The sequence below is a fragment of the Geotrypetes seraphini genome, chromosome 12 (genome assembly GCF_902459505.1).
Source record: "Geotrypetes seraphini chromosome 12, aGeoSer1.1, whole genome shotgun sequence".
NCBI classification, from domain to species: domain Eukaryota; kingdom Metazoa; phylum Chordata; class Amphibia; order Gymnophiona; family Dermophiidae; genus Geotrypetes; species Geotrypetes seraphini.
Window position 1 is genome coordinate 46,572,289 of NC_047095.1, and position 17,036 is coordinate 46,589,324.

The 17,036-nt window shown below is 41.2% G+C and overlaps 1 protein-coding gene across 4 annotated transcripts in view; it reads right to left on the bottom strand.

Moving 5' to 3' along the window:
* The window catches only part of DNAJC6 (DnaJ heat shock protein family (Hsp40) member C6), a 119,267-nt gene that overhangs the window by 80,388 nt on the left and 21,843 nt on the right, over positions 1 to 17,036 (bottom strand). For 2 of the 4 annotated variants that reach the window (XM_033916791.1, XM_033916792.1), the window contains exon 1: positions 13,399 to 13,837. The exons of the other annotated variants lie outside the window; for them this stretch is intronic. In XM_033916791.1, the coding sequence (XP_033772682.1) occupies positions 13,399 to 13,618 (220 nt within the window). In that variant the 5' untranslated portion in view covers positions 13,619 to 13,837. Of the gene's footprint in view, positions 1 to 13,398; positions 13,838 to 17,036 lie in introns of those variants that run through there. 4 annotated transcript variants of the gene reach the window in all.

A 17,036-nucleotide genomic window follows, 5' to 3' on the forward strand; every position in this document is an offset into this window, starting at 1 on the left:
TGGGTCAGACCTGAGGTCCATCGTGCCCAGCAGTCCACTCACGCGGCGGCCCAACAGGTCCAGGACCTGTGCAGTAATCCTCTAGCTGTACCCCTCTATCCCCTTTTCCAGCAGGAATTTGTCCAATCTTTTCTTGAACCCCAGTACCGTACTCTGCCCTATAACGTCCTCTGGAAGCGCATTCCAGGTGTCCACCACACACTGGGTAAAGAAGAACTTCCTGGCATTCGTTTTGAATCTGTCCCCTTTCAACTTTTCCGAATGCCCTCTTGTTCTCTTATTTTTCGAAAGTTTGAAGAATCTGTCCCTCTCTACTCTCATTTAGGCTAACAAAACCCTGGAATAAATAGGGTACACCTAAATGTAACAACCCTTAGCATGCTTTGATGGTGCTAGGTGTGATTCCATAAAGAGTACTAACTTTTATAGATTCACACTTAGCACTGCACTTGTCAGCACCAATCTTTTAGAATCAGGCCCATGGGCCAGATTCTATATACGGCGTTGTAAGTTAGGCAGTGGTAGGCTTTAATTGGGTTTAATCAGCGTTAAAAACCAATTAAAAACTAATTTTTTTAAAAAAAAAGTAAGTGCCAGTAGACGCCTACGAAGGTAAGCATCATAATCACATCTAAGGAGGCATCGAATGATTCCTAAGGTCAAAGTAGATGTGGTTAATAATAATAATTTTATTTCTTGTATACCGCTATACCGTGAGGTTCAAAGCGGTTTACAGTAGATACAGAAGAGATGCAATTAAGTAAGATAATTAAAATGAAGAAAAAGTACTTAGAATTCCCTGACTGTCCCAAAGGCTCACAATCTTGCTAAAGTACTTGAGAAAAATAAATTAATTAGGCTAGAAACATAGAATAGAAGAAGGCAGGAAAACAGTACATAGGAAAATTAATTTAGAATACATTATATAGGAGTTTTTTCGGATATGATATAATGGGAAGGATTTAACATAATAAACATAATAAATTATGTATCATTAAAAAATTAAATCTAGTAACATTACAAAGATTCTAAACTGAATTCCTTACATTGATTGAGTAAATGAATTAGTAAAAGATTTTAGAAATTGAAATTGGTTACATTAATTAAGAAATTGAACCAGGTAGTAGACTAAACTTGGGAATATAAAGAGGAGATAGAAGGAGAAGAGTTTAGGTAGACTGAATATGCTTAGTGAATAAATGGGTTTTGATTTCTTTTCGGAAGGTTTTGATATTAGATGTTGTGATCAGCAATTTAGAGATTGAAGGATCAATTTTTGCTGCATTTGTCGCTAGGAGGCCATCATAAAATTTCTTACGCAGGGTGCCTTTGAATGATGGGTAGGAGAATAGGGTCTGTGACCTCCTTGTTCTGGTTGGAAGTAGACGATTTAGGCGATTGCAAAGATAGGAAGGTGTCGTACCATAAATTACTTTGAAGAGTATATAGTATAACTTGAAATGAATTCTGGCTCGGATCGGTAGCCAGTGTGAATCTAGATAAGAGTTAGTTATATGGTCAAATCTTCCAAGAGAATAAATCAATCGAAGAGCAGTATTCTGAACAGTCTGGAGTCGTTTGATCACATAATTGGGGCAAGGTAGATAGAGAATGTTACAATAGTCTACTAGTCCTAGTACAAGAGATTGAACCATAATCCTGTATTGGTCTTTATCAAAGAATTTTCTAATTTTTCTTAAATTGCGCATTGTGAAGAATGCTTTTTGGGTAGTTTGTTTTTTTTAATTGAGTCTGCATTGTGCAGCATCTGTCTATTAATACACCCAAAATTTTAAGGGAGACTTGTATTGGATACTTAATTGTTTTGAATTCCAATTCAGTTATGGATGGATTTTTGTCTGTTTCAAGCATAAGGAATTTGGTTTTATCTGCATTTAACTTCAATTTATGGTTGGTCATCCATTTTTCTACTTCCTCCAGACTTGTTTCCAGATGACCTAATGAGTCTTGGATATCATAAGGGAAGAGAATGGTAATGTCATCTGCATAGCTGAATGATGTAACGTTTAGGTTATCTAAAGTAATGGTTAGGGATGGAGAAGACCTTAGGTTAACCGCGATTCTCAAAAGAACTTAGGCGTCTGCAATATAGGCCAGCAAAACCTTGGCCTATAAGGCAGACACCTACGTTTTCTGGTAGGCACCGTTAGCCACAATTCTTTAAATGGTGCCTAAGTATGATTGACATGGGCCAGCGCCAATTTTTTTAGGTAGCTGACAATTTAGGCGTCGTTTACCAAATCTGGCCCTAAATGTCTAGGTATGTGTTGACAGCCAGCGCTTAACCAGATAAGTTAAAACTAACAAAGATAGGATTCCTTTATGTGCAGTCTTCTGAATATTGACACTTAAATGTGGACTCCGAGCTGACTCTACCCCAGACTGCCAACACAAGGCTAATAGTCTCTCAAGGCCCGATCAGCACAAGTTAACTGGTAAGCTCATTTTGAATAATCGACCTCAGTGATTTCATTTATTTTATAAATGTTATTCTGTTAAATCATTTAGAAACTCTTTGAACGGAATGGTATATACATTTTAATAAATGAAAATATATTTTCAAAAAAATAGCTCAATCCATTCTGTATCAAAGTGGCCCTTGATGTGCAGTTTCTGCCAGATTCTGAGTAACAAGGGTTCTCTTGTCCCGCCAGCTAATGCTCATACACAGGAAGGCATCTGAAACACAATTTGCCTTTCTTTTCAAAATGCTAAATGCAGAAACAAAACAGCCTCTATTTGAAACATGTTTTGCAGTTTCTCCACCAATAAAGGAGACATCTCTCTCCTGACACATACTTAGCAAGCAGAAAAACATTTAAAAACTGCATTAATGAACTTCTGATTTCTTGCAAGAAGTTAAGTCTAACATTGTCTGTTTATACTTTTTGGACATCTTTTTGGACATCTTTTCTTTGGACACTTTTTGGACATCTTTTCTTTTTGAAAATGAGCTCCATAGGCAATTTATCAAGTTATGCTTGCTAAAACCAGTGGCACTCCAAAAAAATGAGGAATATTTTCTGTTATCTTTCTGTCATGTATTTTATCAGTCTCTGATTGGTCTTCTATCTCTGCATGCGCTGTACTGACCCTGTATTTTTCTCCTTTACTATTATGTCTGCTTTCTACTCATATGTTAGAATGGGAATGCCCACTGTGGACTCAACTAATTCATTCTCTGTGAGGTTTGGATTATCTGTTACAATCTGAAAGGAATGAAATACAGTCAGACCCCTGTTTCTACAGTATCATAGTGGTCAGTGTAAAGAAGAAGCAGTTTACCCAGAGCTAAATTTTCTTTCTTTCTGTCTTTTTTTTTTTTTTTTTGCTATCTCAATGATAATTATTCAAAATTATTCAGAATGGTTGTGGATAATCATCTATCTTTGGATGTCAATGGCTTGCCTTTTAATGTCATAGCCCCAGGTACCATAATTAGATTGTGAGGCCACTGGGACACATAAGGAAAATACTTAAGTACCGGCTTACTATTCAGGGAGGAAAGGTGGTATGAGAAAGATAACTATAATCATAACCATAGCTCCATGAGTTCCCTATAGCTAAATGTTCTATAACACCTGGGTTCTTTGAAAGCACAACATCTGTAAACTGAGAGGATGCCCCCTTATATTTTCAGTTGCTCCTGGAAAAAAATCATTGACACACACACACTCAGGAAGACAAGGTCCCAACCTGCTCTCTTTAAATTATGATTCCCCCACCCCCCACTACCAAATCCAACACATAAATGAATATGCTAGAGTCAGAGCCATTGGGTTAAGGGGGAGAGTGGTGCAGTGTTAAAGCTACAGCCTTGGCATCCTGAGGTTGTGAGCTCAAACCCACGCTGCTCCATGTGTCCCTGGGTAAGTCGCTTAAACCCCCCCATTGCCCCAAGTACATTGGATAGATTGTGAGCCCACCAGGGCAGACGGAGAAAAATGTTTGAGTACCTGAATAAATTCATGTAAACTGTTCTGAGCTCCCATGGAGGAACAGTATAGAACGTTGAATAAATAGTGTGAAAAGCTTCATCTTCTGATAACCAGAGCCTGAGATTGTGATGTCATAACGTCTAAGAGCCAACCTCATCAGTGATGTCACAATGGCTCGATTGTCCTATACTTGACTCACTTTTACTACATTTTGATTTCTAGAGTGGTGCCGTGGTTAAAACTACAGTCTCAGCATCCTGAGGTTGTGAGTTCAAGCCCACAATGCTCCTTGTGACCACGGGCAAGTCACTTAATCCCCCCTTTGCCCCAGATAGACTGTGAGCTCACCGGGGCAGACAGGGAAAAATGCTTGAGTACCCGAATTAATTCAAGTAAACTGTTCTGAGCGCCCCTGGGGAAAAGGTCTAGAAAATTGAATATATAAATAAAGTGTTGTTGCAGCTTCATTTGTCAACATGGAACACACCAATTCATCTGAGCTAGAAACAAGAAGGTAGCAAATTTCTCCATTACCTTGAATTTTCCCCTCTCAAACCTTCTTCCCCCTCCCCATGTTCCCACAAGTACCAGGACAATCAGCCAGCCACAAACCCAGTGTGACTACCGTATTTTCACGCATATAACGTGCGCGTTATACACGATTTTACAAACCGTGCATAACCCTGCGCGTTATAGGTGTGAGCGCGTTGTACAATTTTTTTTTTTGCATTCCGATCCGGCATCCCCCCTGCAAACCGGCATCCTCCCCCCCGCTCGCGTCACCCCCCCCCTCCCCCGCGATCCTACATTCCCCCCAGCACCGCAAAACATCTCTTACCCGATTGGGCACCGGCACCAGCACCAATGCACAGGACGTGCCAGTGCCAGTAGATCCTCCCTCGTTGTTGCTGGGCTGGGCTGTGCTGGGCGGTGCGAGGGAGATCCTCCTTCTTCCTTGTGCCGGGCTGGACTGGGCTTTGAGCATTTGCGCATGCTCAAAGCCTTCTGGTCTCGCTCTCTCCGAGATTCTTGTGCATCGGTGCCGGTGCCCAATCGGGTAAGAGATGCTTTGCGGTGCTGGGGGGGGGATGTAGGATCGCGGGGGAGGGGGGGTGACGCGAGCGGGGGGGAGGATGCCGGTTCGCAGGCCAGAAGAGTAAGCGGGAGTGGGAGGAGGTTATAGCAGCATGCGCGGTATACGCGTGTGCGTACTATATAAAAAAAAATTTTTTACAGAAATGTTTTGGACCCGCGCGCTATACGCGTATGCGTGTTATACACGTATGCGCATTATATGAGTGAAAATACGGTAATCATCCTATCCTGGCTGGGACCCAGGTTAATATTCATCTCACAATTCCTTTTCCTGATTTGCCCTCCCACCCCACCTTTTTTTTTAATTATAAAGTAACACAAGTGGCTGTCACTGCTGCTGCGGTAACTGCCCAGAAGCCCATAGGCATTTAAAAGGCTTTGGGGCTATTGCCTTGCAGCAGTTGCTAATGCGGCTTTGTAAAACATAGGAATATAAGAATTGCCATAGTGAGGTAGACCGAAGGTCCATCAAGCCCAGTATCCTGTTTCCAACAATGGTCAACCCAGGCCCCAATTTCCCAGCTAAATTCCAAGAAATAAAACAGATTTTATGCTGCTTATACTAGGAATAAGCAGTGGATGTCCTCAAGCCATATTAATAATGGCCTACGAACTTATCTTTTAGGAAATTATCCAAATCTTTTTTAAACTCCGCTAAGCTAACTGATTTCACCACATTCTCCAGCAATGAATTCCAGAATTTAATTACAGATTGATTACAGATTAATTACAGAAATATTTTCTCAGGTATGTTTTAAATCTACTACTTAGTAGCTTCATCTCATGCCACCTAGTCCTAGTATTTTGGGAAAGAGTGAACAAGCGATTCACATCTACCCTTTCCACTCCACTCATTATTTTATAGACCTCTATCATATTACCCTTGAGCCGTCTCTTCTCCAAGCTAAAGAGCCCTAGCCACTATAGCCTTTCCTCATAAGGAGTTAATTTTTTAAAATTAATTTTCATATTTATATCCCGCTTAACCACAAAATTCTAAGTGGGTCATAATAAGAGGTAATTCAATATCATGATAATTCATAAACAGGTGGAGCAGCATAATCAAAAGGAACGTCTAAGTCCGTTTTCATCCAAGTCGCAAGTCGTCCAAAGTAAAAAACAGCTTAGGGACACATTTTCGAAAAATACGTCCAAATTTTTTTCGTTTCGAAAATCATCTAACTATACGTCCTGCCGATCTGATCGTCCAAGCCATTAAATCGTCCATCTTTATACCACATTTTCGTCCAAGTCAAAAACGCCTAGAACAAGCCTTGTTGTATTTGGGAGGAGTCTGCAATCCAAAGTGATAGACTGAACACCCAGACATGGCACCTAAATAGTGGGGTACCTTACAGGGCACTGCTGTGAACTTCACAAAAAGGATGCCATGTCTTCATCTTAATACAGCTCCCTTATAGGGCATAGTGAGCCCCCCAAACTACCTCCAGAATCCCCTAGACCCACTTATCTACCCAATAGCTGCAGGAGTCACTTATATGCTAGTAAAAAAGGGTTTGGGGGATGTATAGGGGAGTGCACGTTTCAATATCAATGCAGTGATTACAGGGGCTTATGGGCATGGGTCCACCTCTCTATGGGTCCCTAACCCACCCCCAAGACAGTTTAAGATGCCTCTGTGCAGCACGATTAGGCTTTCCTATGCCATGCTACCAGGTGATGATGTTCTGGAGGCACAATTTTCAAGTTGTGATTAATATTTTTATGGGGGGGGGGTCAGTGATCACTGGGGTAGTGTGTGGGGGTCTGTATTATGTGTTTGCAGTGCTTATTTGGTCACTTTAGGTGGGTTTTAAATGGTCTAAGTCACAACGTTCAAGTTCCGTCGATCCTGTGCTGTATAACTTTCAGTTATACATGCAGTACAACTAAGTCTAAGCCTAACCACGTCCCGCCCAAATCCAGCCCTCGACACTCCTCCTGAAACGCCCCATTCAGCTATGGTCGTTCAGCGGCACTATGAAGGCTAGGTCGTTTAGAAATATGTCCAAAACCCGGTTTAATTATCGGTACTTGGACGTCTTTCGTTTATAATCACCCAAGTGCCGACTTAGGCTGGTTTTTGGATGTTTTTCTCTTTCGATTATGAGCCCCTTAGTATACATCTTAAAATACAATCATGATATCCTACTTAATCAAAGATATTTCTGGAATAACCATGGTTTTATTGCCTTCCTATAAAGCCCAATATTAGATTAGTATTCTGCAGCTCTGTTCAAAAGTGTTTGCAAGATGGCGATACCAATAACAATTCTCAGGAAGAATGCAAATGCCTAGCGGCTGCTGTGCAGCAAACACTCTGATGCCCATTGAATCCCTATGGGCGTTGGAGCGATTATCGTGGCCTGCCGCGATAATCGCCTTTGTAAAAGGGGGCCTACACTTATCAAATCCGTCAAGTTGCCTGGACATAACCCATACAACATTTTGAAAATAAAAATCAAACTTTTAAATTCGATTCTTGCCTCGATTGGCAGCCAGCGCAATTCTGATAATGTGATTAAATCGGTTTCCCCCTAGAATAAGTTTTGCAGCAACGTTTTGCAAAATCTGCAATTGCTTCATCTGTTTGGCAGGAAGACCTTGCAGACATATGTTACAACATCCAAGGAAGTAATAGAGACTGAATTATAACCTGCAAATAACTTCTCTCTATAAAAATATTCCATTCTATGCAACAATTTTAATTTAAACCATTTTTTAAATTATGTTATTAACCTGAGTTTCCATAGTTATACCTACATCCAACAAAACCCCCAGGAGTTTAATTTCATTTTTGAATTTAGCATCCATATTTTGGAGTTTCTCTGCTTCTACAGAAGTTGCTTGATTTCCTTTCCCCCACTGTTGTTATTAGATGTGGTGGTTTTAACCAAATTATATTCGTCTTATCTGAGTTTAACTTCAGAGAATGTTGGGACATCCAGTTTTTAAAAAACTCACATCATTCATCAAGATCTTAACTGATGACAGATCCCTCCATCATCCCAGATAAATCCAGGGTTCAGTAGTCTTGTCCACCTTTTGAAATAGCTCCAGACTATCTCAGATCACACATATTATGCAGGATTCATTGATTTTTAAGAGGGTATATATGTTATAGGTAAAAGAGAGACACCCTATGCAAATGCTCTCCTTGTGAGGAGGCATAAAGCTTTCTTTGTGAGGCACTATAGGGAGACCCCCCCTCCCCGCGCCCCACCCTTTACGGGGAATTTTTTTCTATTGTGCATGTGTTGTGCATTCACACAACAGCTGTGCCATCCCCCCCCCCCCCCCGGTCAAAAAAAAGAAAACCTGCAGCCTCCATTCTCCTCCTCTGCCCAGCTGATGGCAGCTCCAGAGCCGCAGTAAGCTGAAAGCCAGCAAAGGGGAGAGCGGTAGCTGTTTGCTCAGCTGATTTGCGGCTTCCCTTGCCTGCTCCAGAGCTCTGATCAGCTGATCGGGGCTTCCCCTGCTGGCTAGCCACATGCTATTGTGCTGAGAATCACCGGATTTTAAAAAAAATGACTTCCAACATGGTATTTATTACTATGTTGTCGGAGCTTTGGGACTTTAATCTTTACATTGTAAGCTCTCTCTAGGACAGAGAAATATCAGTTACAGTATCAGAAAATAACTTGCCTTGAACTACCAATGAAAAGGTGTCAATTAAAGCCACACAAATTTTTAAAAATATGGAAATAAAAAACCAATTTAAATTTGACTCACTAGTGCTCCCTGTCCTTCATTCAATTACTTAGCCCAGGGGTTTCCAAACCTGTCCTAAATCAATGTTCCCTCTAAGTCAGAAAACCAAACCATGATGTGTTTTCTTTATTTATTTATTTAAAAGATTTGCATACCGCCTAAGCTCTGAGCGGTTTCCAACTAGCAGCAGTGTTCTGAGAGCAGTTGATTTGGGCTGGGCTGGCGCATGGTTGGGAGTGGTGGGGGGGTGCAAAGACAAGCAATTTTTGAAAATTAACAAATGCAGTCAATGGGCTCCATACTTTATTAAATAATAGAGATATATCTTTTATTTCTTAGATTTCCTTACACATCCAGGGTGGGGGAGGGGAGAGGAAAGTATTTGGAAGAGTTTAAAAATATTTAAAATATAATATATTAATAATTGGGAGGGGGGAAATGGATGTTTTCTTTAATAATGTGTGTACTGGTGTATTTTATGCAATCTGTTAAAGTTATATTAATTGTAATACACTGTCAAAGCTTGAAAATTAATAAAGAATTTTAAAAAAAAATTATGCCAAATAGTAAAAAATTGAGAAGTTAAATTATGGTTACTGAAACTCTTTAAATAATGGACATCAGTATGAGCCCTTAGTAGACAAACGAGGAAATGTGGGCTCGGGTAGTAACTCATAGGTGACTAGCACCAGACATAAGTCTAAATGAGAACTGCCCCATACATCATTTAGTCCTTTTTGTTATTATCAATCTAATCATCATTCCAAAAACATAATCAAACATTCACACCGCATTATATCTTTTTAAAAAAAATTGTTATACTGTGATTTTGTGACGGGTCTTGGGAGTGTATTTATTGATCTTGTATTTTTTTCCTTTTTTCCTTGATGTGAATGTTTGATTATGTTTTTGAAATGATGATTAGCTTGATAATAACAAAAAGGACAGGCTAAGCCCATATGTTAGTATCTGTTAGTAAAAGGGGCCCAAAGCTTCTAAACTGAAAAGTTCTAACTTAAAGATGCAAAATTTTAAAGTTTTTGGTGTATATTTCCCCCAGGAGTGCAGTATTAGTGCACCACAGCTGGGGGCTTCTGGCTTGCAGTGATTTTTAGATTCAAACAGTTTTTATTGATGCAAACATCATCAAATACAACAAATACAACATCAAAGCACATCAATAATGCATCAACTATAATAATATAATATACATAATAAAAGACAAATTCTACTTTCACTAAACCCCCACTTTATCTATATGTGTTTGAACCTCTACCATCCCTCTCCACACCCACTCCTCCCCACCCAATAGTACTCTCTTCCCAATGATACTCTCTTCATTTAACTAAATAAAAGCCCAATTAAGAGACCCAACTTAATTTCGCGCTACGGCCCTTAGGATGCAAATCTTGCAAATATGAATCCCAGGTTTGTATAAATAACATATTTCGTTTTCTTATATTTCCAGCATCTCTAGCTTCCCAAATGGCCAACTGATGTAATTGGTTACGCCAATGCCAAAACCTCAGAGGATCAGGGATCGTCCAATATTGAAGTATACACTTTCTAGCAAGAGACTCATTTTCCTACACAACGCCTTATGTCCTTTAGGTAAATGGCCAAAAGCTTCTGGCAAATCCAAAATAAAGAGAGAAGGAGAACAGCGCAAAGATCTTCCAATTATTTTCGACATATAATTTATTATTCGCTTCCAAAAGTGCTGAATTATGGGGCAAAACCAAAATGCATGACCTAATGTATGATTCTCCCTCCCACATTTATGACATAAAGGTGTAGGAAGACCTCCACTATAAAACAATTGAGTTTGTGTGTAATAGGCACGTAATGTAATCCTATAATATTTTTCTCTAAACCATGAACATGATGTCACCCCTGCAGTGATTTTATTTCAGCAGTCCACTAGGTCAAAGGGGAGGCTAAAGCTTCAGGCAGTGCTGAATTCTATCTTTTATGCATTAATCAATTGCACCTGCTATTAAGTATGTCCCCTATGGTGCACTAATACTGAATTGGGACTTTCCAACTTACTAAGTACATATTTAAGATGCCAGTATTTAAGGGGGGGGGGGTTTCAAGCCCTATGCTACATTTTTCCATTAGCATGCAGGACTTCCAAAAAATTAATGGAAGCACAGGCCCTGATTCTATAAACACTGCCCGGATCGGCGGCACCTAAGGCCGGATTCTCTAATACCAATGGTAAAATCCGACGGGCCACTATTGTGGCCGTAAATGTAATGATTTCAAAAAGATGACTTATTTTCAAAAAACCAAGCATACAAATGAGGTTTGCGGAGGTTCATGTAGGGTCGCCAAATCTACATGAGATGAGTTGCTGGTGATAGTGATTGGCACATGCGCAGAAAAGTCCACAGAAAGAGGCATAAATGTGCTCATGAGCTAGGATAAAAGCTACGGCATAGGCACACATATCATGAGCATGCCTTATTGGAACTGCAATATATGCACATGACATAGGTGCATATCACATGCAGCTGTTGTTTCAATCATAGGCGTGCCAGTGCTATTAAATGGAGAGGAAGGGAGGGGAGATGCAAGTGTCGGCTTTCAGCAAGCGCGTATAAGATACGCCTTTATTGTCTTATATACACCCGAGATGCATACTTTTGAGATTTTTTTCCCAAAAACTATTATACAATTATATTACTATAATTTATGTGAATTGTGTAATTTTTTTAATTATTATTTTATCATGAGCTACAGCCAGAAACACATGCCTGAGACGTGCTTTTCACAGTACTGGCACCTCCAGACCAGTCAATTTCTGACTTGGATTTATGCCATTGATTTTTGAATTATGGGTTCCTGAGGAAGGGACATGTTTCCGAAACCAGGCTTGGTTGGACCTGGTATTCTGCAGCGTTCCATCTGCCTTGCCCTGTGTACCCCTTGACAACAGATGAAGACTCATTGAAGCTAAGTCTGCTTTTTTCATTCTAGGTTTGGAAGCTGGCTGGGGGGTTCCCAGAGTGGTGGATGTGACTGAATTTACCTGTGTTCACTGTTTATTGTTTTTTTATGGTGGTTGTGTTATTTTTGATTTAAAGCACACTAAGGTACCCGATGATGGTGTGTAGGTGGGGGCTTGGTTGCCTCTACCCTGTTGTGTGAAGCGTTGGAGGATTTCTCCTGTCGCTGACCCCTCAGACTGAGGGTACCTAATTCTATTAAATTCATTAAATTTATTGATGTTATTTAATCACAGAGTTGTTTTCTGCATTGCTGAACCACTCTCGGAACCTTTGGACCATTTTTGCCTTATTGTTGGTCTCTTTTGAAGTTTCTTTGGCAATACTTTTTTGGAATTTCTTGGCTTGTAGAATCAGGGCTTTACTGCCTCCTATTTAGGAGGTCCTAAGTGTTCCCATGTTATCCTTCCATTATCTAGTTAGCACTCGCTAATGTGAATGTGCTAGCTGGATAGCTCTTTATGTACCTCCCCAAAAATAATAATGCACGATTAGGGTGTGCTGACAGTCACATTACCATAAAATGTTAACCTGATTTGCATAAAGCCTTTTTTTGCCACATTAGGTGTGACTTAGGGCTTAACACAGCTTAATAACAGGGGCCTTCAATTAATTACCAGTTTGGGTATATATTTATTTCCTGCCTGTCATCCTAATTTCTTCTTCCTGCTTTTGATTACTGCTCTCAGGACTCACAATTTTGCTACTGTTATGTATAGTGTGCACAAATAATCAGTCCAGTTATACATTCTGCAACAGCAGCAGCCTGGTCAAAGCTGACATCAAAATTACTAAGGGAAATGTACTAGAATAATAAAACTGGTGTGATGAGATCCACTTTATTACAGGGCAATTTAACAGAAGACGGGAAAGGCATATGTAATTTGCAGTCCGGCTCAATCATTCTGATTTTCTGTCACAACACTTTTACAAAATCAAATAGCTGAAGCCTTTTATGGCCCACACACGTTTGTTCATGGCAAGGCAGTACATTTCAAATGTAAAGCTGACTCATATTTGCAATATTACAGATTTGAGACTGGTGGCACATAAGCCCCCGTTCCCCCCCCCAAAAAAAAAAAAAAATTATTTTTCAAGAAACGAGTATCGTCAGCATGAACTTTTCATTATTTGTGACCTAATCCCAACCCTCATTTGGCTGTTACATCTCTTCCCAGCGGATTCCCAAGGGTCAGATTTGACAGGCACTTCGCAAACAAAGGAACACAAAGGGGCGATTTCTCTCTTAAAGCGCCCTTCAGACCAATACCGTGCTCCCCCCCCCCCCCCTAAAACGAATCCTGCGAGGATATTTATAACCCAAACTCCGGGAGTCTCTTTGAGCCCTTCCCACCCGCCAAGGTGCCGTCATTTGATGCCCGCGCGACAAAGTTAACGGGTGTCACAGAGAGCTTCTTGCGCAAGCCTTTGCACCCCCCCCCCTCCCCCGGTTTATATGGTACATCCCCAGCCCCATTTATGAAACAGTCCCTAATAACGTCGCTTCCCTTCCATTCATCGGCGCCGCCGGCTCCCCCTCGCATCTGGCTCGTGTTGCCCCCGAGGCACGCTACAAAAGGGGCCGGGGGACGACCAGCGCAGCCGCCACGGCCGGCGCTTACCTGAGCTGTCCATGGTGCTGCTAGCGCAGTCCGCCTGCCGGGCCGGGCTCCTGGCTGCCGGAGCTGGGACCTGAGGCGCTGCCGCCGCCGCCGCCGCCCCGCTGCCGCCGCCGCCCCGCTCCTCCTCGATCGCCGCCTGCTCACCGTTGCTGTCCACGAGCTGCAAAGATTCATAGCCATCATTGTTGGTCTTTTTGCGGTAGCCGCCCAGCAGGCTCATGGGGCCTCCCGCTGCCGGACAGAGGCCGCCTCGCAAGCTCCTACCCGGGGCTCTCCCTCCCCCCTCTGCCGTTCGTGCTCGGCCCCTGGAAGCTGGCTTGCAAGGAGGGGGGGAAGGGAGGACGGGGGGAATGGGCTTCGGTTGCCGAGAGGCGTCCTTTCGGGGGCTTCCTCCTGGCCCGCTGCCAGCAACTTCCTTTCCCAGTGCCCGGAAGCTCTAAGTGCCTCTGCCTCGCCCTCCTCCCAGTTGATAAGAGCATCAGAGAAGACCCCCCCCCCCCTCTTTGCACACCTAATATATTCGCTATTCTCGGTGCAGAATTACGCAGCCACCATAACACCACATCAGTACTTTCCTTTTTTTTTTTTTTTTTTCTAGCTCTTTCATCTAGCACCTCTGGCCTATGACCTTCTGCAGGGGCTTCCCCTTCCCAGATGGCTTTCAGTAGCAATGCTGCCAGAAGGGGGCTTGAATTAATTGTATGTTGAGACCCCTTTCTGTTATAAATCTGCTTCAGTGAAGGGATTTCAGATTGGATATGTTATCCAAAACAGGGAATATACAGCATGCTTATGTGATAGAATTCTCTGTTTGACTAGTGTTATTTAACTTCATCTCAATGATTTTTAAAAAAAATCATTTTCTACCTCTTAACTGGTAGCTAAACCAAACAAAAATTACTGAGGTTAACCTTTATTCTGATGTATACTTAATACCCGAGGTGATATTAGTGTTTACATTAAAGGCACCCCTGTAATCTAGCTTAAGGTGCACTTAAGGGCCTTTTATGTGGGCTAGAAATAGCTTGCTAATCAGTAATGCTTTAATGGGCACCAAAAAACAGCCCTCATTACATCAATTTGTAAGTGCTAACATTAAGGACTACTATACATAAGAGGGTAGGAACCAATGAAGCTTTACCAAGCCTGTGGGAAGGAATATAGCAAGCTTTAACATCTACCTCAAACCAAGGTGCTGAATATTTACTAGGTTCATTGCAGCCTGAAATCTCCTAAATAACCAGCACTTCTATATATATATATATAGCAAAAAAGGCCTATGAGGAATGCATATATAAGGTAGCGGGACTATGTTCAGAGACTCACCCTGTAACCTAATTTGCAGAGCAGAAAATTAGAACCATATGCAAAGAACACAGTTGCTCAAACCTAGGGTTGGCCCTGACAACATAGAGGTTTCCTCTCTATTCTGGATATGAGAGACCTAAATATTAGTCAAAATACCAGTTCTCAGATTGAGTCCCTTCTGGGGTAATTTCAAGCAAACATCCCCTTCAAGTCGAGCTTTCCACCAAAACATGCTCCAAAAAGCAAGAACCATCTCCAAAGGAACAATGTTCCACCCACTTCCCCAAAAAAGAAACCTTCTTGCAGCCTAGTTCAAATTCTACCACTTATCACCCACATATCTGGAAAGAGAACATACTATTCCAAATGTCTTTTTCACAGTTTATGCCAGTTCTAAGTACCCATCCTTTCAGAAAGGGAATTTATCATTCTGGAAGTCTCTCGTGCCAGTCAGTTCCCTGAACAACATTGCCTAGTGATGCATCGTGGAGTGATACACTATTAGGTGGCATCACTCAGATTTCAGTGACCTAGAGGGCAGAGTTCAATAATCTACACTCTACAGGGTTTTCAGTAGCAGATTAACACTGGCACTGAAAACTGGTCATTCAGCTTGCAGTCCCCATGATTTCATACAGTTTGGAAATCAGACAGGCCTCAAAAAGACCTTGAAAATTGGATATAAAGAGAAGAAAATACCTCCATGCCCATGAGGTAATCTATAAGAATCATGGTATGCCAAAACTACATTCAGAAAACTGAAGGAAAAATAGGTCTTATAGAAATAAATTTTCCATAGAGGATCACAGTCATAGACCTTTAGGCATTTTTAATAGCATCACTGAATGCAAATATGCAGCAGGTGCTGAAATGCAAAAGTAAACTAACACTAGCACAAACATTTTGAAAAATAGAAGGAATGGAGGTGAATTTACCAGCACCTATGCATAAATACAGTGGGAAATGTAGAGTATTGCTTCAGAAACCATATTTCAATCAAAAATGGACATAGTAATGGTTAAGGAGAGGTGAACTAAAAAAAAAGATTGAAAACTGCATCCCAGGACTGTGGGTAAGACGGTCCACATCAAAGCATAGAAAAAACCTAGTAAAACAAATAAATGCATAATCTGTAAGATTATAAGATTTTCATATCTCATCCACTGTGTAAACACTAAACAATGCTGTACTAGAAAAGCACTGGGATTATCACCCTAAGACAGGGGTAGGCAATTCCAGTCCTCGAGAGCCAGAGCCAGGTCAGGTTTTCAGGATATCCACAATAAATATGCATGAGATAGATTTGCATCTCAAGGAGGCAGTGCATGCAAATCCATCTCATACATATTCATTGTAGATATCCTGAAAACATGACCTGGCTCTCGAAGACCGGAATTGCCTACCCCTGCTCTAAGAGAATTGTGGACAGTGAAAAGGTTGTACCCTGGGATATTCCTATTCCAACCAACAGAAAGCTTCATACAAGAAAACCGAGTGTTAGTGCCAAGTACCAGGAAACAGATCAAGAAAATGTGGCAGAAAAATACAGAAATATTTCCTAGCCTGCTAATTATCACAGGCCTGATTATAAGCATCTTCCAAGCATACCTAGATAAGATGTCTATACATATTATATCCCATGAATTCCAAAACGAAGCTCTCTTTGGCACAATGAAAGTGTTAAGGCTATTACTAGCAGTAAGTTTAAAAGAGACGCATATAGTACATGACCGCTGAAAGTTGTCCTAAATTTTCTTAACTGATTTGGTTTCTAATTAAGTTTGTCTTCATAAAGACTACTTCATTGTTATAACTGAAGAAATAAAGGACTATGGGCAAACGATGGGTCAATTGTTCTCAGTCTGGTTCTGGTGTATCCTCTGAATAGCATAATTTTCAGGATATCCATAATGAAAATACATGAAATAGATTTGCATGTTTTATCTCCATAGCATGCAGACTTCTCTTATGCATATGGGGTTTGGAAATCCTGAAAACAAAACTAGCTAGGACTGATGAGAAGCAGTCTTCTAGGCAACAGAATTTTGGTAGGCCACTATAACCCATCAAGGGTAATTTATACAGCATTTTTCACATGTAAAACATGTTATCCCAGGACAAGCAGGCATGATATTCTCACATGTGGGTGACGTCATCTACGGAGCCCCAGCGCAGACAGCTTTTCAAGCAAACTTGATTGAAGTTTCAAGTTTGCTATGCTGCACCACGCATGTGCATGCCTTCTTGCCCACTAGAGGGCGCATCCCCACCTCGTGGTCCTCAGTTCAGTCTTTTCCGCGGAGCCAGAAGCCCTGTGGAATTTGTGCTCT